The sequence below is a fragment of the Gymnoscopelus braueri genome, assembly GCF_963280865.1.
Source record: "Gymnoscopelus braueri genome assembly, chromosome: 7".
Lineage (NCBI taxonomy): Eukaryota > Metazoa > Chordata > Actinopteri > Myctophiformes > Myctophidae > Gymnoscopelus > Gymnoscopelus braueri.
This window is the reverse complement of record NC_137608.1, coordinates 50,954,449-50,977,026: the sequence shown is the minus strand read 5'-3', so window position 1 is coordinate 50,977,026 and position 22,578 is coordinate 50,954,449. Positions and strand designations below refer to the sequence as shown.

The following is a 22,578-nucleotide window of genomic DNA, read 5'->3' as shown; positions in this document are numbered from 1 at the left end:
TATTCCTGCAGATACAGCTCCTGGGGTGCGTGTTAAAATAAATACACTTTATACTGCTTACTGCACCGTCAGGAAAATGCTACTGTCTGTTACTGATGTGATTATATATACATGCACTACTGTCTGTTACTGATGTGATTATATATACATGCACTACTGTCTGTTACTGATGCATGTCTGTAACTCTCTATATAAATGCACTACTGACTGTTACTGATAGGGATGCACCGATGTGACATTTCTGCCCGATAGCAATAATCGATGTCAACATTGCTGTCCCGGTCGATAACCGATATTTACCGATGTCGAATATCTGTATAAAAACGTTCAGATTTTGTCTTTTCTGATAAAAGGCATATAAACGCTGAATTTGAAAAAGCAAAACTGGGGATGCACCGTTATTGAAATGTTGGCCCATATCCCAACATAAACACAGCTTGAATGTAGTATTTGTATTTAAACATTATGTAGATTGAATCGTTAGAGGAACCTTTTTTTTTCGGACCATTAAGAACGAATCGTTGAGGAACCGGAATCGTTAAAATCCTAAAGAATCCCTGAACCCTCTACGCCTCGCATGGTTTCCTCTGCCATAGGGGTGTGAATGGGTGTGTGAATGTGTGAATGGAATGCATGTTGAATGTAAAAGCAGCTTTGAATAAAGACGCTATAGAAATGCAGCCTTTACCATTCTGTAGCAGATGTGTCACTGGAATATAGCAGCTCCTCTGTAGGACGCAGACATTCTGAACATTAACCCATTAAGACCGGGAACGCATCTGTGTCATTTTAGATTTCTTTGGCTATTAAAAAATCTACAAGATCTACAAGCTCATAATGAGCTTGTAGATCTGCTATTTTTGGAGGAAATAAATCGTGAAAATGTGTGCAAATCTTTGAATATATATATATATATATATATATATATATATATATATATATATATATATATATATATATATATATATAATTTTTAACTGAAATCTTTGCTTCTGGGGGGTCCCTGGAACAAAATTATTTGAGATGGGGGGGGGTGTCCGCAGCCAAATACATATCTTTTTGGGTGGTCCTTGACATGAAAAAGGTTTGAGACCCACTGATATTATAGCATATATGATAGTATTAGGATTTAGAAGACATTTGTAGAATCCCCCCAGAAGCAAAGATTTTAGTTAAAAATTACCGCTTTAAAAAAAACTATATATATATTCAAAGATTTGCACACATTTTTTTTTTCATATAAAATAATGGTTATAAGACATCTAAAATGACACAGTATATGTGTTCCCAGATTGAATGGGTTAACAGTACATTCATGTCATTCTCATGTAATATCTTACAGATGGCACGGCTAGCCAGGCAACATAGGGTGTGACCTACATTGGATAATGAAGTGTGTGTGCGTGTGCGTGTGTGTGTGCGCGTGCGTGCGTGCGTGCGTGCGTGCGTGTGTGTGTGTGAGAGCTGTACCCACTCACTGTGGGTAGTTTAGTTTTTCTAAGGATAGCAGAGGAACAGGAGCGCTCATTTTTTGGTTCAAACTCAACATGCTGTTTTGGTTCAGTCCATGTCCTCTACGTGTGTGGTGAAGGTTTTACCACAAATGCATGGCTTCATGAATCACGTCACGCAAGGCAGGTGCGCTAGGTGCGCGCTCCGTCCGAGTGGGAAAGCCATGGTGAACGGAATAGGTTATCGTGTGAAGCCAAAAAAACGAGCGCTCCCTTCTTCTCCTCGCCTCAGCCACTCAATCAACCACGGGGCGTCTGAGCTCAAGTTTCTCCCTACCATGCTAGGAAAAGTAATGTTGCTCACTGACTGAACAACGAGAGTGAAATGTAGAGAAAACAGTGAATATGTGGCTGTGCCTAAGAGATGAGTGAAGTTTATCATAAACAGCATCCTTCTACTTAGACCATTGGATCTCAAAGTGGGGTCTGTCCCCCCAGCTAAGTGATAGATAGTTAGGAACCAAATCAACCCTTATGGGTCTGTAACTCTGAGAGTGTTCCCTTTGAACAGTCTCAGAGTTAAATTAACATTGATACTACAATATAAATTGGGGTCCCAGAGATAGAAATGCCATTTTTGGGGGCCCGTAGCCTAATACATGTCAAACTGGGGGTCCTTCAAATTAAAATGGCTGAGAATCACTGCTAGAGCCAAAAAAATCTTCTCTTATGGGGGTCCCTTACATATCTTTTCAAATGGGGGTCTGTGGGCTAATAAGTGTCAATTTGGGGGTCCTGTGACTCTCTCTCTCTCTCTCTCTCTCTCTCTCTCTCTCTCTCTCTCTCTCTCTCTCTCTCTCTCTCTCTCTCTCTCTCTCTCTCTCTCTCTCTCTCTCTCTCTCTCTCTCTCTCTCTCTCTCTCTCTCTCTCTCTCTCTCTCTCTCTCTCTCTCTCTCTCTCTCTCTCCTCTCTCTCTCTCTCTCTCTCTCTCTCTCTCTCTCTCTCTCTCACACAAAGAGGTATAGACTGAAGATTGAACTATTCATCATCATGATGGTTCGAATTGGGAGAAAAAGAAGGGATAAAGAGAATGAACGAGGGATCATCATCTGTGATGATGACCAGTATGGAGAGAGAAGGAAGGGAATGAGAACAGTGGGTGTGGAGTGATGGAGGGGCGTAGGGTGACCATAGCTGAATGAGTCCCCGGTTCACCCACCCAGTCCGCCCAATCCGCCCAGTCCCTGAGCAAGACATTTAACCCCTAACTGCTCCCAGGGTGCTGTATGTATTAACACAATCTATCAAAAAGAAAATGATTTGTTTTGCCGCACAAAAGCCCAAAATAAAAACATGTGAAATTGGTTAAAAGATCATTGACCAGGGATGGATGGTTTTGAATACTTTATTAGTCAGAAATGTAAACAGGCCAGGTGGTTAAGGCGTAAAGTAGCCTCTACCGACCTAGCCTGATTATCAGCCTGAAGCTGCATGGAGCTTCAGTCTGACATGGGCTCCAGTGTCGGCGATTACAAGGGGGAGGGGATTCGAATTGCCCTAAACCAATCACAAGAGATCCACACAGATCCGCCTACATCTGAAATCATCGCACAGCTTGTTTTAGCCAAGCCCCCAGAACTACGGTAGAACATTGAAGCGGCCAAGCCTGGTGGTGAAATCTGAGAATGCACTTAAATGCTACTGCGCGTGCGTCTCCCGTTTTGTGCGCATGCTCACGACGCGTCACGACGCATGGAGCGATTCCATTGGTTCATATTGGTTCCATATTGGTTCCTATTCTTACTTCCGGGTGCTTCAAAACGCCACTGAGCACATTCATTGAAATGATAGCTGGGGGCGGGGCAATCCGCCCTCTAGTTATATTATACCTCTATGGTTTTAGCAGCTGATTGGCTCGTCGTTAGACCCATTGCCACCTCCGACTCTCATTGGACGGTACTTTTTGTACCGAATAAATCCTAGGTTCACATTAAAACACCAGACCAAGAAGAGGGGCGGTTCCTTCAGAGAGTGGGCGGGGTCTATGGTCTGGAACCAGGCTACTACCGACCGGCTTTTCAACACACTAGCAACGTCAAGTCTGTCCATTCAATCGCTTTCAAGAGAGAGAGAGAGAAACAGGAGCAAACTGAACCATACGTTCAGCACCATTCAGTTTAGCTGCTATAGACAATTAGAATTGTTCCTGTCCTTTGTAATTGTGTAGGCTACATGAGAGAACAGAACATTAAACCATAAGGTAGATAGATACAGTGAGTGTCCTACTAACTACTACAACATAAGGGACATTCAAATAAATAAAGTGGACATGCAGCGGGGATATCATTAGAGGCAGCTGTGCATAATTGATAAAATAAGCAACACATTGAACTAGGTGTGTTGGAAAAAATCGATTCGAATACGAATCGCGATTCTACTGTTGGACGATTCAGAATCGATTCTCTTTTTTTTTTAAATCTATTTTCAAAAAATAAAAAAAAAATATATATATATATATTTTTTTTGTTTTTTTTATGATCTTGGATTTACCTTTGTGTGTTTACATTATTATCAGTTGATAAAACCTTTACAATTATAAAAGCTACATAAATGTACTCTGTTCTCATGCCAGCAGATTGGAGTAGATCCTGAAATCCTATGTTTTGAATCAAGAATAGTTTTGAATCGAGAATCGTTTTGAATCGAGAATCGTTTGAATCGGAAAAAAACGCTTTTGAATCGAAAAAGATCGATTTTGAATCGAGAATCGTTTGTTTTGAAAAAAAATCGATAAAAATCGGAAACGTGACCCCAAGAATCGGAATCGAATCGAATCGTGAGATAGCAGACAATTCACAGCCCTACATTGAACACAAGCTCATGATTCCAGGAGGAGAGAGGGAGAGAGAGAGACAAAACAGGAGAGAGAAGGTAGCTACCAGAATGCTTTTTCTTATCTTTTTTTTTTCCGTGTGTGGACCCGCTAATAACCAGATAATTGCATCTAAGATCTTGACCCATCACTAGTAGCCCGGCTTGAATGTGGCAAGTCGTGCATTAAGTGCTGGGAGCTGATGGTAGGTGTGGCGTTCCACCTCAACAATCCAGCTCCCAGGGGTCTATTAGCGCGTCGTAACGGGGATAAACTCTCACGTTATCGTCTGATACCGACAATAAGCCTCTCCTACTTACTTACTTACTTACTTATGAGAGAGAGAAAGGCCTGAGGTTCCAGGGCGTGGACAGACAGAGGGACATTGTAAAACCATTTATCATCACTTTGAGTCTGGGTGATTCATACATCAGTCTGTTCCGTTGGGCAGAAACCTTGTATCTCTACATTTTTTTACTTTTAAATGTTTGTTTCATAAATGAACGCCCTACTTTGTTGTACAAACAGTGTCACACAAAAAGCAGGGTAAATTAGACGATATACGAGTTTGTAGATCATGGTTCCCCAATAGGCGGCCCGTGGGCTGCCAGGGGTGTGACTTCTTAAACACTTAAAACACTAAATGTTTACGAAATGTGTGAACATGTTATGTTGGCGTCCAAGGACGGCGGTGACGGTGGATCTGAGAATTTGTTTGAATAATTTCACAATATGCGCTTGTAGATCGGCTATTTTCAAATGGCCGAAATGTATACAAGGCTGAAGTGGGTAATGCATCTTTTGTAATAATCAAGTAACTGGTAACTTAAAGATGGGGTGCCATGATATTTTTCAACCCTAAAACCTGATCATAAGGTATTATTATTATGTAAGGATTTTTTTCAACAAAAAAAAAAGTGTACAGAAATGGTTAAAATTATGTTTTTATGTGGACACGCCTCCAGTTCATTAAGTATACCTGGTTCTCACCTTAGCACCTCCTCCACCACCTTAGCACCACCCACCTGTCCTAGTCCCTCCTCCTCCTCATGCCCACACCTGTTGTGTTATGATAATGAGGGGGAGGGTATGGCTTTGTGATGTCACTAAAGCGCTGTTTCTCTATTGGCACGTTTGACCCTCAAGGTTTCAGCCTCCAGGAAGAAACTCCAAATAGTCAGAGAAGACATAAAACACCATAAAAACACCACCGGGGGGCTTTATGAAGTTCTATCAACCTCATAGACACATGAAAAACAGAAAAAGTGCAAAAACATGGCACCAGCTCTTTAAGTTTTCAAATAATTGTAGTGGAGTCAAAGTAACTTGCCTCTGAGATGTAGTGGAGCAGAAGTAAAAGTACTGCAAATTGGAAATACTCCAGTAAAGTAAAAAATATACCTCAAAATTGTACTTAAGTACGGTACTTGAGTAAATGTACTTAGTTACTTTACACCACTGCTACTAGGGCGGGAACAGCATGATCTTTTCAATAAGGATATTAGGCCATTTTTACCAAAGGTGGCCAGTGTCATGAAGAGATGACTTTTGCAACAACTAAAAACTGTCCTAAAAAAAAAGACATATGCCATTATTTTAGGAAGGATCCATTGGAACGCATGTTATATTTTCTCTCTATATATATATATTCTTTTTTTCATTTCCTGAAAACGGTTTTGGACATACAAGGTTTCCACCCTACAGCTACGATAATCAGCTCTATACTTATCAGCCCCACATCGGGCCATCGAGTCGCTCCCAGACAGGCCAGTCAAGACAAGAGCCCTTTTCCCCACTCTTGGGCTGACTGAGCATTTCGGTAGGCATTTTTCTCTCGTTGTCAGATGACCTTACAGGACCCTCGTCAACAACACTGACGTGACCTTAGTTCTCCGTCGTGGGCCCCGTCCCCCCGGGGCCATTTACGACCTCTCAGAAAGAGCTGCACTTTGTGCAGCCTGAGCCACACAATGCTACACATATGGGGGCTGTCACACACAGATGGGGCCTTGAGCATGTGCTTGTTGGCTCCATTGTGTTGCTGCCTTATCAATGTCATCTCCTTAAGGAGGCCCTGTTCAGATTCCACTGGACCACAATGAGGTTATGGACTCACTGGGGTGGTCTCGTCTCTCTGCCATTCCAGGAAAAACACTTTAGGAGGCTGCCAGGGGTGTGACTTCTTAAACGCTTAAAACGCTAAATGTTTACGAAATGTGTAAACACGTTATGTTGATGACGTCCATCCACATTATGGAAGGACGGCGGTGACGGTGGATCTGATTAATTTCACAATATCTCTGCTGTCGGGGCAGAAACCAACTATGTCCAAACTATTGACTTTTCAGGAAAAAAAACTTTGTTAAAACAAAACAATCAAACACTGCCTCATCAAAGAAAAAATAAGTTACAGGAGCGCTACTGGTATCCCTCAGACCACCGGTGCTCATGAAAGGGAACAATGTGCAAGAGAGAGGACAAATATGCCAGAAAGGCATAAAAAATCCAGGTCCAGACACTCAAGGTAGCTTTGTAGGTAAAAAAGGCATTTATTAAATATGGGCTACAAACATAAAAAAACACCAACGCGTGTCGGCTTGCGCCTTCTTCAGGGTGTGATAGACAAAGACACAGAGTAGGCCTAAGTATAGGTGTAGTCCTTCTAGGCCTGACCTCGACTAACCAGTCGACTAGTCGACTGGTTAGTCGTGGGGGGTCCGAGTCGACTGCGTGTCTCTTAGTCGAAAAAAAAAACAAAAAACATGAAGGGCCAAAAATGTTTTTAGTTGTTTTTTGGCCAAGTCTACACCTGCAACCACACGTAACTTCCACTTTATTCTTCTTATTCCTCGTCTTTGTATTGGTATTGTGTGTGTTGGAGCACCTCAGTGCGGCTGCAGAGTCATTGTGCAACCTCTTCCAGAGAGAGATAGAGACACTAGAAACTCTGCTGGAGACACATAACAAACTGTGTAGACTTGGCCCTTTGAAATAAAATGTATTTTGTCCCCCCCCCCAAAAAAAAAGAAGAAATCTTAGTCGACTGCCAGTCGACTATTGGCAATTAGTCGCCAATTAGATTCGACGAAAACAAATCCTTAGTCGGGGACAGGCCTAAGTCCTTCACAGGTGTGTCCTGAGGACCTGCAATCTTTCCTCTGGCCCGGTGGCCCCTTGGAGGCATTATACAAATGTAAGTCCAAACCTGACAAGAAAAACACAATCCTGGTCTACCCACAGTCTGTTCAAATACTTTTCCAGGCCTGGGCCGTGGTGTGACGGCCCAGGCAACCTATAGGCTGCAATGCCAGCCTGACAGCATGTCGCGGGTTCGACTCCCGTTCCCCCCCCCCCATCTCTCTCCCCATTTCCTGCCAGCCTCTATCCCTGTCACTATCCCTCTCTAAATAAAAGGTATACAAAAATACCCCCACATTTTTTAGAAAAATAAATACTATTCCATACTAAATTATGTGTAGAGCTTTACTGTCATCTGGGGACCCCCGGAACCCCTCCTGTGGGGACCACCCTGGGGGTCCCGACCCACAGATTGAGAATCACTGTACTAGGGGACCGAAAACACATTCGGCAGGGTTTTTTTTTGCATTTCCATCCTTGGCTTGGATTCTTAATGTAATCTCTTAAAACTTTATATTTGGGTCTTTTATACAGTCTTGACGATGAAGCACAGCTTTCATCACTTCCAGTTCTACTAAAGTGAGGCCGTTATTTCCTGGCAGGTTCCGCAGAAAGCTAAAAGAAGGCCAGATGATGCCGTCGTGTCCCAGATTCACCTTTAACATAATGTAATGCAAGCCCCCCCATCCATCCAATCCAGGTTCTACTTCATCAGGAGCTATGCTGGAGTCCTGGAGCGCTCGGCTCACTTTTCCACTATGTTATAGCAGCGCTAACCAGGGTTGCCAGATTTTGTGTTGCCAGACTTTGTGAGAAACAAGCAACCAGGTCTATGCAAAGTAACGAGCCCAAAAGAAGCGACTATAGGTTACAAGAGCACTTTATACTCTTTATATCTATATGCATCGGCTATTTGAAAGTAGCCGATCCACATGCTCGCACAACACGCCGTGTGAGCTTGTAGATCTGCTATTTTCTAAATAATCTTGAGAAAAAGTGAAACATTTTAAATATATCTTTAAAACATTTTAACAACACAAATCTGGTATGGGATTCCCTGGCACAAAATATGTTTAGGGGGGAGGGGGGTTCGTGGATATATACAATTTGCAATTTAGGCATTTAACAGACGCTCATAATCCAGAGCGATTTACAGTAAGCAAGGTAGACATAAACAATACATACATTCGGGGGTCCTTGACATGAAAATGTTTGAGAACCCCTGGGTTAAACAACATTAGGAAGCAAGTCCAAATAAGCAACTACACTTTAGAAACAACCCCAAAAACAAACAAAAAAAACAAGAAACTTTACAGAAAAAACAAGCCCAAAGGTCGCTTATAATAAGCAGACATGGCAACACTGCTGGTAATGCTGGTGGTGGGGCTCCGTCCAAGAGAATCATTTCCACATTTTGGCTTTCATGTGGAAAAACGTGAATGGACCCCTCTCCAACGTCTACTGGAGAACAGTGATTTAGATTCACAAGCTTATGTTATAGTGCTCCCCTCCCTGCACCCTGAGGGCTGATTAGATCTGCTATTTTCACTATTGAGACTGCATGGGCATGGTCCTTTGTGCCAGTAGCTATGAGGATTTATAACCAGACACACAATAGTCGCTCTCTGCCAGGTCAACTGTCACATAGCTTTGGGATAAAATATGTATCAAGCAGTGTTGATATCGTCGACTAAAAATGTGACGATAAATGTTCGTCGACTACCTTTTTTCCACTGACGAAAACGAAATAAAAACGAAATAAAAACTAGGCTATGATGACTAAAACTAAGACTAAATGTACTGACAATTTCGTCAACAAATAAAAACTAGACAAAAATGTTAGGGAGGGATCTAGTGGAGAAGAGATCTAGTAGAACTAAAAGACAAGTCATTTTATGTTTGGTTGCGATTGGACGTTGCGCTCTGAAAATAGCCGATCTACAAGCTCACAACGCGCCGCGCTGCGTCGCGTTGTGAGCTTGTAGATCGGCTATTTTCAGAGCGCAACCAAGTGTAAAATCAGCCATTACGACGCCATCAAGGCACCGTCAAAATACATTATAGTCGACTAAATCAACTGTAGATTTAGTCGACTAAAATCTTATGATATTTAGTCAACTAAAACTTAATCTCTCAAGAACAGATTCTGCTCTGCGTTGGAATCTGTCGTGAAGGTTCGTCATAACGTGTACACACTGGGCTACAAGTGGGCGTGCCTTCAGATCAGGAAGCAGGCCGCGCTTTACCCAATCAAATGTAGTGGGCGGGATTTACGTGTCCGCCGATCCTTCCCCACTCGAAACCAACCAAAACTAATTTAACAATAGCGTCCGCGGAGCAGACAAAACCACGAAAAGATATTCACATTTTAACTTGCTTTTTTATCATAGAAACAAGTGGGCTTATAACCAAAACAACCCATGTTCTCTGGGAGAAGTGGTGTTAGTGTTCCGTGTAGAAATAGTGTTAGTGGGAATGAAAACATAGTCGCACCACCGGAAGTGAAACGCTGAAGGCAGACCAAAACCCCGGTTTCCTTGCGCACGGGTGCTCCGTCGTCATCGTCCCAGAGCCAAGTGAGATAGTACAAACAGCAGAGGGCGCTGTTTTTCCTTCTCATTTGGCTATATGTTCCCAGATCTACTAAAACTAGACAAAAACTACAACCTTTCAGGTGACTAAATTATTGGGATAAAATATGTACCGTGCACTTGAGTTGGGAAAGTCCCGGAGAAGAAGTGCTGTGATTGGCCAGCAGTCACTTTGAGTGGCAGTTGGGGGCAAACGCTCACCCCAAAATATGATTTACGATTCTGTGCCTATCGTGACCATAACTCGGACGTCGCCGAGTTGGCTCAAGCGAACTTTGCGACGTTTCGGCACGGCGACTCGCTCGCTTTAGCTCGCTCGGCGGTGCCTCTCGCGGATCAAGTTCGCTTGAGACGGCGCAACACAGCAATTGATATTAAAAAGTAAATGTACTTTGCACTTTTGAGTACTTAAAGGAGAATACCGGACAAATTAAGTGTTGTCTTTGATGTCTCGTTACTCACCTACCGACGTGAAAAGTGGCGTTCTTTTTTTCCATAGATTCCCCTGTCGTCATTTTTTAAACCCCCTCCGTTGTCATAATGGGAGCGCGTGGGTTAGGGAGATTCGTCTATTATAACCGATGCAAAGTTGTTTTTTTCTCTACTGCTAGTCATTGTGGAGTCTCATGATAGTCAAACATGCGCTGAAACTTCCTGCGAGGCCACCGTTAATGGCGAACGATTTAACACTGGATGCTTGTTTCTTTCCAGAACCTGGCAACTCGTGTTGCCAGGTTCTGGAAACAAGCAACCAAAGAACGCCACTTTTCACGTCGGTAGGTGATTAACGAGACATCAAAGACAACACTTAATTTGTCCGGTATTCTCCTTTAACAATGCTTTTAAATGCAAGTACTTTAACTCGAGAACAAATTTGACTGAGCAACTTTCACTTGAGTATCTATACTTTTACTCAAGTACTGGTGGTTGAGTACTTTGGTCCACCACTGCTCATAATAACAACGTGGCAGGGTCCTGCCAACACTATCACACAACAACCCTAATAAAACACATTCTGATGGAGATGAAAGAGACCCCCGCCCCCCCCCACTGTCACACAAACAGCCACCATGTGGGGACCCGGCCTGGCAGCCTGTCATTACAGCCTCACTGTGTGGCTTATGGAGACTTTTTTTCCTGCCAGGGGGAAAGAGAGAAAACACATCATCAAACGGGCCTCTGTCTGTCTGTCCCCCGGCTGCCAATTTACAGCCTGTGTGTGAGTGTGAGTGTCTGTGTGTGCACGTGTGCACATGCGTGTATGTGTATGTGTATGTGTGTGTGTGTGTGTGTGTGTGTGTGTGTGTGTGTGTGTGTGTGTGTGTGTGTGTGTGTGTGTGTGTGTGTGCATGACTCTTTTACATAGGCTACATTAGAGCAGTAGGTTTCCAAACATTTCAGCTGGGGTCCCATAAGATACACTTAAAGGCCAGTCCACACCAATGCAACTCCTTGCAACATGCAACGACTTGCAACTGGGGATGCAAATGATCGATTCATTCATTGATTGATAGTTGATAACCTTATCGATCGATTAATTAATAATGAATAATCTATTAATTGATAAGCTGCGTTTCTTTTTAACCAAAAGGAAACTTCTCGTCCGAAACTGAAAATGAGTGCAGAAACATAATTGCCTTGATGTACTGTATACAACATTAACGAGTGTCAACGAGCATCAGCTGAACAGAGACACACACACACACCTCCCCTGTGCACCCCTCTGTCTCATTTCTCTCCAAAAGCCCTTGAATATGATGGAATATGATTAAGGATTACTGTGATTATGGTAAGCTCACATTTCATATCACACACCATACCTGTAACATGCACTAACCCAATCTTTTATTAATTGAAAATCGATACATTTAATCGCGTAAATTCTTAACGGCAATTCATTGATTATAGATTAATTGTTACCATCCCTACTTGCAACTCCTTGCGGCATGCAACTATCAAGCGCAACCATCATCCCCAATGGCAGTTGCAAAAACGTTTGACAATTTATGGAAATGTTTAGATTTTCTGGGTCCCGAGTCTCAGACCCATTGTTAGGGAACCACTGCATTACAGTATGTTTACCACCAGCTGCAGAGAGAGAGAGAGAGAGAGAGAGAGAGAGAGCGCCGCGGCTCACAGGAAGTAGTGCAGGAGGAGAAAGTACAAACGTTCGATGTTTATTTCCACTCTCTCTTTCTCCACTCCGATCATTGCGTCAGTGGTTTAACAACCTCATTGTGTGTGCGGTAATGATGATGACACTAATGTGCACAGGCCCCGAGGGTCTGCGTGTGTGTGTGTGTGTGTGTGTGTGTGTGTGTGTGTGTGTGTGTGTGTGTGTGTGTGTGTGTGTGTGTGTGTGTGTGTGTGTGTGTGTGTGTGTGTGTGTGTGTGTGTGTGTGTCATTCTGATAGAGAACAGTTCAGAGACAGCGGGGTCGGCAGGATGACACGAGGCAGGAGCCAACAACACGCTCATTGAAGTGTCCGTCACAGGAAGCTACGACCGTATAGCTACCATGCTTATAACCACGTTCACCCTGACCTCCATGTTAATGCTTTTAATGCACGTCATGCTTTGGAAGTACAATGGCTCAGTGGCCTTGTGGTTAGAGCGTCCGCACTGAGATTGGGAGGTCGGGGGTACTACTCCCCGGGCCGGGTCATACCCAAAGACTATAACAAATGGGAGGACCCAATGCCTCCCTGCTTGGCCCTCAGGGGTTAGATTGGGGCTAAGTCCCTGCGACATACTAGCGCAGGGGTCTTCAACGTTTTCAGGCCAAGGACCCCCTAGCTGAGAGAGAGATGAAGCAGGGACCCCCTCTATATTGTATAAAATTGTGTTAGAAATTTGTGCAGTTTGTGCAAATTTTTAGAAAATTGTGCAGATTAAACTCTTTTTTGTTTTACTTGGTCTGCTATTTTTTCCCTCTACACCAAACCTCTTTGCCAAAAATAGCTGATCTACAAGCTCACAGATCGGCTATTTTTGGCTAAAGTTCTCCTCAGAATAAGGATGCCAGGGTTCAAGTGCTTAATAAAAAAAAACACAAAGGTTTGGCGGACGCCCTATAGTAGCTCTTAGGACCCCCTAGGGGTCCCGGACCCCCTGTTGAAGACCTCTGTACTAGCGTCATGTCCAGGGGATGTACTCGTACATCAAACCGCCTTACGCTACAGAAACAGGAGATAGACTCCAGCCCTGTGGGCCAGTGGTATGTTCTACCGTGTTACGCTATATACGTAGTGTGACCTGCATAAAAAGTTTCGCAGCCAAGCGTAGCCATCCAAAAAACATCAGAGAAAGCGTATCTGATACGCAGGAGGAGGGGCTGGGGGCAGCAAGAATGTAAACCGTTCTCAAATTGCCTTTTTCCATGTGATAATGTGGCGTCTGAGGTGAAGGCTTCAGTGTGGCTATTGTCTTGAGGTGATAATGACCGCTGGCCGTTGGAGTTTTGAAGTAATTCACACATTAACTACTTAACAATAGAGCGGTTATTTCCTTCGGCGAACACGCGTGCGTGTACATACGCGTGCATGTGGGAGGGAATAATTATAGTATGCCCTCCAAAAAAACCTAGAACACACCACTGACTGCTGTGGGCCACATGGCTTGGCAAGGCTTACTACTTACTTACTAGAAAGCATGTAGCTTTCTCTGTATTTAGGTGTATAAATGAACCATTTTTTTCCCTATTGTGTCACTACTCTGCTTGGCACCCAGCATTAAGGGTTGGATTGGGGGTAAGTTCCCTGTGACATATATACTAGCATCATGTCCAGGGGGAGTAGTTGCACATCAAGTCACCTCACGCTACATAAACAGGAGATATACATGTATAGCATTGGTTCTCAAATTGGGGTCCGGGGACCCCCAGGGGTCCTTGAGGGGGTTCCAGGGGGTCCCCAGCAAAATGTGTGAATATAGCATCACAATCATTTTTACCTTCATCTCTTTTTTTTTTTAATACTATTCAAAAATAGCAGATCTACAAGCTCATAGTGCGGCACCGAGTGCCGCGCTATGAGCTTGTAGATCTGCTATTATGTATATTAATATATAATATCTCTATATATAAATATGTATATTCGAATATGAAAATTTATATTCGAATTCAAAAGATATATATTATTTTTGTTATTGTTTTTAATGTTTATTTGACAGGGACAATAAAAAAACAATGTATGAAGTTATAAAAACAAACAAAAGATATGTTTCATTGGATCCGAGCACTCAATACATAGTTTTTTGTACCGTTTCTGTCAACAACAAAAAAAAGGAAAAAATAATAATAATAATATTCGAATATATTCGAATATCTGCACATTTTTAAGACCAATATTCGAAAATCATTTCTGAGGAAAGTTGACAGCCCTAGTATGAAATATTACAATTTAATTTACAAAAAAACACAAAAAGTTTAAATATGGACATAAGAGGTTTCTTCCCCGACAGCGTTGCAGCTGCATTGTGTTCCCTCTCTCTGCCTCCATAATGAAGGGAAACATGCAGACAGTGAATATCTCTGCCTCCATAATGAAGGGAAACATGCAGACAGTGAATATCTCTGCCTCCATAATGAAGGGAAACATGCAGACAGTGAATATCTGCCTCCATAATGAAGGGAAACATGCAGACAGTGAATATCTGCCTCCATAATGAAGGAAAACATGCAGACAGTGAATATCTGCCTCCATAATGAAGGAAAACATGCAGACAGTGAATATCTGCCTCCATAATGAAGAGAAAGCATGCAGACAGTGAATATCTCTGCCTCCATAATGAAGGGAAACATGCAGACAGTGAATATCTCTGCCTCCATAATGAAGGGAAACATACAGACAGTGAATATCTCTGCCTCCATAATGAAGAGAAACATGCAGACAGTGAATATCTGCCTCCATAATGAAGAGAAACATGCAGACAGTGAATATCTGCCTCCATAATGAAGAGAAACATGCAGACAGTGAATATCTCTGCCTCCATAATGAAGAGAAAGCATGCAGACAGTGAATATCTCTGCCTCCATAATGAAGAGAAACATGCAGACAGTGAATATCTCTGCCTCCATAATGAAGGGAAACATGCAGACACTGAATATCTCTGCCTCCATAATGAAGAGAAACATGCAGACAGTGAATATCTCTGCCTCCATAATGAAGAGAAACATGCAGACAGTGAATATCTCTGCCTCCATAATGAAGAGAAACATGCAGACAGTGAATATCTCTGCCTCCATAATGAAGAGAAACATGCAGACAGTGAATATCTGCCTCCATAATGAAGAGAAAACATGCAGACAGTGAATATCTCTGCCTCCATAATGAAGAGAAAGCATGCAGACAGTGAATATCTGCCTCCATAATGAAGAGAAAACATGCAGACAGTGAATATCTCTGCCTCCATAATGAAGAGAAAGCATGCAGACAGTGAATATCTGCCTCCATAATGAAGAGAAACATGCAGACAGTGAATATCTGCCTCCATAATGAAGAGAAAGCATGCAGACAGTGAATATCTCTGCCTCCATAATGAAGGGAAACATGCAGACAGTGAATATCTCTGCCTCCATAATGAAGAGAAAGCATGCAGACAGTGAATCCACTTCAAGCTTAACACACTGTGATGTTAACAAGGCTTTAAACTGCATGCTGTCTCATAACTACATGTTATGTGCATCCTGCACAGACGGACCCCTACCATAGCTCACATGAGACCAACTGGTTCTCTACGTCCGGCCCGGGGACCGGGCTATAGGACCCTTACAGAGGACTTAATGGAACCAAAATGGACTCGTCGTTAAGGGTCCATTGGTTCCATTTCTAGAGTTAAATGAACACTGGGGATTTTACAGTGCAGTGATCATGGCTTAACCTTTTAAGACCTGGAACGCATCTGTGTAATTTTTTGATTTGAGCTAAAAAGCATTATTTTACACTTTGGCTATTCAAAAATAGCAGATATACAAGCTCATAGCGCGGCACCGAGACCCGCGCTACAAGCTTGTAGATCTGCTATTTTTGAAAAATCATGAAAATGTGTGCGAATCTTTGAATATATATTGTTCTAAAGCGAACATTTGTAACTCAAATCTTTGCTTCTGGGGGTCCCTGGAACAACAGATTTTGAGATGGGGGTCCGCAGCCATAGTAGCATACATAGACATAGTAGCATACGTTTTTTTCAAAAAACAGTTAATGGGTTAATGCAATCTCCGCTGTCGGATGGAAACCTTGCATGTCCAAAACAGTTACTTTTCAGGAAAATAAATTTAAATATGGATATAAGAGGTTTCTGTCCGGCAGCAACGATATCAAACTGGGGGTCGTTGAGTTTCAAAAGGTTGACAGTCGCTGACATACAGAAGCCTATAATAACATGCCTGCCATGAACAAGTAATGACAGAGCAAATGTAACACACACACACACACACACACACACACACACACACACACACACACACACACACACACACACACACACACACACACACACACACACACACACACACACACACACACACACACACACACACACACACACACACACACACACACACACACACACACACACACACACACACACACACAATCAAATCTCATGACTGAAAAAGTGCAGCCAAGTCCCCAATCTGTGATTTGTATAGGACACCCAGAGGCACCACAGAGAGCATCCTGACTGGCTGCTTCACTGCCTGGTATGGCGGCTGCACCCAGCTCAACCACAAGGCAACGCAGAGGGTCGTACGGACGGCCGAACGCATGGAGCGGATGTGATCTCCCCCCGCCATCCAAGCCCTGTACGACCAACGCTGTGTCAGCAAAGCTCGAGGAATCGTCAAAGATCTAAACCACAGACTGTTTGAGATGTTGCTGCATGGAAAACGGCTGCGCAGTCTCAGAGCTACTAGCAACAGACTGAAAAAAAGCTTCTTTCCACGTACAATCAGGTACATGAACAATCTGACAAGAACCAGAAAAAAAACAGGGCAAAGGGAAATGCTAACCTTTGCCTTTATGAAATATCCGAGACCATTAGGGTTTTTTGGAAGATGCTTCTGAATTAAGTAACAATAAACAATTTACATTTTAACCAATAGAATTAGTTTGACGCATTGTAATACTCTTTAATCATCCTTATTCTGAGCTCACAACGTGTCGCATTGCATTGCTTGTAGATCTGCAATTTGTTGGCGAAGAGATTTGGCACTTACAGGTCCGTTTTACAAAGTATAAGCTAAGTGGTTAATCTTATAAAGAATCACACCCAGTGTGAAGTGGGCGGTGTGGTCACAGTGGTCATATCACAGTGATGGAAGTTCACTTAAAGGAAAGTAATATTGTGGACCAACCATTGTACACCCCTAACTAAAAAAAAACCATAAATGTGTTTTTTTTAAGTTCATAGTCCTATTTATAGGGCTATGCACATGTGTCATGTTTCACTAGCCAATCACAGTCCTGAATAGACTGTGATTGGCCAATCACGGTGCAGGGTTAGGGGGGTACACTGGTGGCCAATCACAGCGCAGGGTTGGGGGGGTGCAAATGTCCAAACCTCACATATAGGGGCGGTTTCACCGCCCAAAAATGACAGAAATCAGTGGTGAAGACTGAGAACTTCAGTCCATACAGTAGAAGTGACTTACGATCGATTCAAACGTCATGCTTTGGGTTTGATTGGATCAGAGCCGTGGGGGGCGGTGGGGGGGGGGTTGTCTCCGTCTTGGAGACAACCCCCCCCCCTCCTCCTCAGAGGTGAAATGTGACACTGGGGGACAGAGTGTGGTGTACGTACTGTAGTAGTTGGCAGTTCAGCCAACCAGCCAGAGAAACCAGGCCAAGCCACAAATATAACTGAAATACTGCTACTGCTCTAAGACTTTCCATACGATACGTGTGCAGTGTGAGTTTGTATACTGTATGTGTGGTTGTGTGTGCGAGTGTGTGTGCGAGTGTGTGTGTGTGTGTGTGTGTGTGTGTGTGTGTGTGTGTGTGTGTGTGTGTGTGTGTGTGTGTGTGTGTGTGTGTGAAGCAGAACATCCCTAAAAAAAATTATGTATTTGCTCTCTAAACTTTATGATCACATGGAGCTTCCCGCCTCCACATTCAACTCTTCTGCCCTCTTGTTGCACGAAGGTCGTCCAGTGTCGTCAGTCAGCACATTTTCACACAAATCCTGGAAGCAGAGCAGCTGTTTAACCCCTGCTATCCTCCACCAGCTTCCTCTGCTGGCAAAACACACCGTATGGGAAGCACTGTGGGGGGGGAGCGAGTACGTTCAGATTTTCCGATATTCGGGGAAATCAGGGGAGGTGGAGCGGATATACAGGATGAAAACGATGACGGTGAAAAGCGCTGGTGGAAGAGGTACTCAGATTTAATTTTTTACACAAATGAAACAAAACTAGAGGTCTCTGCCAGGGCAGGTAGGTTATTGTGGGCCAGCAATATTGATGGAATATGAAGAATCAGACAGATACGTCTTGATCACTTGACTAGAGATCATGTTTACCGATTTGCGTGAAATTTGGATAAAATCTGAAGGAGTAATATCAAAAAATGGGTTTTACATAAGCCTATAAAAGGCAGATGTGAAAAATGCAGGACAAAGGTTTTTTTTTCCTGCAGGCTCACAGAGTCTGAAGTCATAAAATCAGGATAGCAGGGGTTACAGCTGCTCTGCTTCCAGGATCTGTGTGAAAATGTGCTGACGATTCTGGACGACCTTCGTGCAACAAGAGGGCAAAAGAGTTGAATGTGGAGGCAGGGGGATCCATGTGATCATAAAGTTTACACACACACACACACCTGTGAGGACATCAACATTTTATGATAGTGATTTTATTAATAATTTCTTCCTCGGAGTGGGAATGTGCGTGCGTAATTTCACAGAAATCGCACGCAGCGTTTATGATTTGAGGCATTTTGTTCAAAACGGAGCAATTCCAACGTTTTGGTCTTTTGCAACAGCATTAATTTACAGGAAAAAAACACAAAAACTTTAAATATGGAGACAAGATGTTTATGCCCGACAACAACGACATGTACTTAGTTACTTTCCACTAATGTCTGGAAGCAGATGATGGTCAGAGGGACTGAGGGACGGGGCGTATCTGTCCGTGTCAGATACACCCCGTCCCTCGGTGCTTCAGAGTTCAGACTGTCAGTGTCAGTCTGAAGCACTGAGACACTTCAAACACAATGGGAGTGAGTGTGTGTCTCAATAAAAGCATCTTTATCAGCCCCGGGAGACCGCTAGTGGACAACACAGAGCGACCGGACAACACAGAGCGACCGGACAGTGCTCCATTACACCGCCTGCCAGGGAGCTGAACACAACTGTCATCAAGAAGGAACCACAAACACGCACACATAAAAGTCTAATACATAGACAAGCATGCACGCACACGCACACACTCACACTCACACAAACACTCTAATATGAAACAATCAAGTATGGGTATTTGATAGGGCTGTGAATGTATCACGATTCGATTCCGATTCTTGGGGTCACGATTCGATTAAAAATCGAATCTTAGATTAGGTGTAGTTCTATTTGATGCAGAAACACAGCATAATTGCTTTGGTGCAAGCAACATTAACTCTTTAACTGCCAAAAACGGGAATTCCCGTCCGATGGCTCTATGGCTATCATGGCCAATGACGGAATGACGAAAATATGAAGAAAAAAAAAATTTGAAAAATTATTATTATTATTATTATTATTATTATTATTTTTTAATTTTTCTGATTTTTTTTTTTGGTTTATCTCAAAGGAACTAGGAGATAACGCTATCCAAAAAATTGCTGCTCCATTCACTTCAATGTTAAAAAACAAACAGAGGAAAAATGCACCTTTTTCCTGGGACGACACAGTCTGAAATAAGTCTGGCAGTGAAAGAGTTAACGAGAGCGTCAGCTGGACAGTGACAAACACACACTCAGCTGTGCTGAACTGAAAGTGAGTTTGTTTTTAAAAGAATGCCCTCGAATATGACGTTTACGGTACTGTGATTATGGTAAGCTTACATTTCATATCAAATATTTTTGGAAATTGTGAATCGATTTTGAATCGTTGATAATAAGAATCGCGATTCTTACATGAATGGCTTTTTTTCCAACACCCCTAGTATTTGGGTATTTTTTATCATATCATGTCATAGGCGAAAAGTTGAAGAAAAATAAAGTTAAACAAATAAAACACTCACAATTCACGGTGAGTTGTGAGCTTGTAGATCTGCTAATTTTACTAGTTTTTCACGACAAAACACACAACACCCACACACAGCCAATTCGGTTGAAGTAATCAGCAGTGGTGGAAAAAGTACTCAAATTCTTTACTTAAGTAAAAGTACCAATACTGCAATATAAAAATACTCTGTTACAAGTAAAAGTCCAGAATGAAAAATTTACTTTAGTAAAAGTACAAAAGTATTGGCATCAAAATGTACTTAAAGTACCAAAAGTAAAAGTACTAAATATTTGAAAATAGCCGATCTACAAGCTCACAACGCGTCGCGATGCGACGCGTTGTGAGCTTGTAGATCAGCTATTTTCAAATAGCCTAGGTATAAAATAGGTTTAAAGTGGTTAATTTATATCTGAAAAGTAACTAGTAACTAAAGTTTTCAAGTAAATGTAGTGGAGTAAAAGTACAATATTTGCCTCTGAGATGTAGTGGAGTAGAAGTAAAAGTATTGGAAATTGGAAATACTCAAGTAAAGTACAAATACCTCAAAATTGTACTTAAGTACAGTACTTAAGTAAATGTACTTAGTTACTTTCCACCACTGGTAATCAGTGGTCTAGGACTCTCCAAAATCTGTTATCGGACCCAAATATCTGGCCCATGGGTCGTTGGTCTCTACGTGTAAAAAGAGAGCTGTGTAACCTGCTGTCTGTTTACCTGTACTTGAGGTCGTAGACGTGCTCGCTCCCCAGCTTCTCCTCGATGGTCCTCTTGGTCTCCTCCAGGAGGCTCTTGACGGCCGAGTCGCCCACGGCCAGCGTCACGATGCGCCCGGCGGGCAGCGCCCGCAGCATGGCGGTCAGCCGCCGGCTGTCGTTGCGGGAGTCGTGCGTGTCGTAGCGCACGTCCAGCAGGATGGCGGCCGTGTCCTGGTCCACCACGCGCAGGTTGATGCCGCGGCTAGAATAACATCAGAATCACAATCGTCTTTTTAATGTCACAAGCAGTGATGGAAGAAGTACTCAGATATTTCACTTAAAGGCATACTAGGTAACGTTTTCAACAAAACTAAAGTTAAATTGTATATCTTTTGTGAGTGGCAAAAGTTTCACAACACCCACTCCATGAATTTCACCCCCGGAAGCCTTTTATTTATATATTTTATATTGAACGTGGACTGGGGGGACTTTCCCGGGGAAATGACGTCATCTGGCCGGAAAACGGAGGTGGAAATGCACTGGTTTCCTGTTTGGCCAGGAACTACCGCAACGGTTTCCTGTTTGGCCAGGAACTATCGCGCTAAATACAAAAAGGAACCTCACGCTGATGTTAAGAGAATGTAGGATTAGAAGATCGAAAAAGAACAGAAAAAGAAAGCACAGCTCATGGTAACTAATGCTCCACTGGCTAAGAGAAACGATCCGTAGATAGTATAAAACAATTAAAAGATCGCTTTTTGAAACGCTTCCGGCTTCCGGTGAAAACGAATGGAATTCTGGGTAATCGAGGACCACGGAAATTGTATGCAGTGACGGTAGTGACCAGCAGAGGTTGCTAAAAATCGTTAGTTGTGAATTTGCATTGTACAACTTTAAGTAAAAGTACCAATACCGCAATATAAAAATACTCCGTTACACGTAAAAGGCCTGTGTTTAAAATGTTACTTGAGCAAAAGTACAAAAGAATTGGCATCAAAATGTACTAAAAGTACTAAAATGTTTGATCACAACGCGTTGCATTGCGACGCGTTGTGAGCTTGTAGATCGGCTATTTTCAAATAGCGGCGGGACCCTGGACCCTTACAAATGATCTGCGAACATTTGTAACTCAAATCTTTGCTTCTGGGGATTCTATAAATGTCTTCTAAATCCTAACAATTCTTTTAAAAAACGGATGCTGCTATAATCAGTGGTTCTCAAACCTTTTTTTCATGTCAAGGACCCCCAAAATGATATGTATTTGGACAGGGGTGTGGCGGATAGTTGGAGCCTCCTCAGCTGCACCTCTTCAGCATTCTAGTTGCCTCTATATAAGCTCTGCCCTGTTCTTCAGTTCTTGTCAGATCCTAAACGTTTTGTGCTTTTTCTGAAACCAGAACCTGTTGGATTCCTGTCCTGTTTTCGTGGCTTCCCTGGACCTCGCCTCGCCTGCTCTGCCAGCCTAAGCCTATAGGCCTCAAGTTTTATTCCTTGTTTGACCTTTTTTGCCTGCTTTTGCCTTGATGTTTTTGTTTGCTCTCTGGGCTGGCAATAAATCTATATTCTTTGAACTTATCCTTGCCTCCGTGTCTGAGTCTGCACTTGGGTTCACCTATTGACTTTAACCGTAA

At 42.8% G+C, this 22,578-nt stretch overlaps 1 protein-coding gene across 1 annotated transcript in view; it reads right to left on the bottom strand.

Annotated features, from left to right (window-relative positions):
- cemip2 (cell migration inducing hyaluronidase 2) overlaps positions 1–22,578 on the bottom strand; it is a 118,732-nt gene that overhangs the window by 71,132 nt on the left and 25,022 nt on the right. Inside the window, exon 5 of the mRNA XM_080432160.1 lies at positions 20,967–21,209. Within this exon, the coding sequence (XP_080288286.1) occupies positions 20,967–21,209 (243 nt within the window). The remainder of the gene's footprint in view (positions 1–20,966; positions 21,210–22,578) is intronic.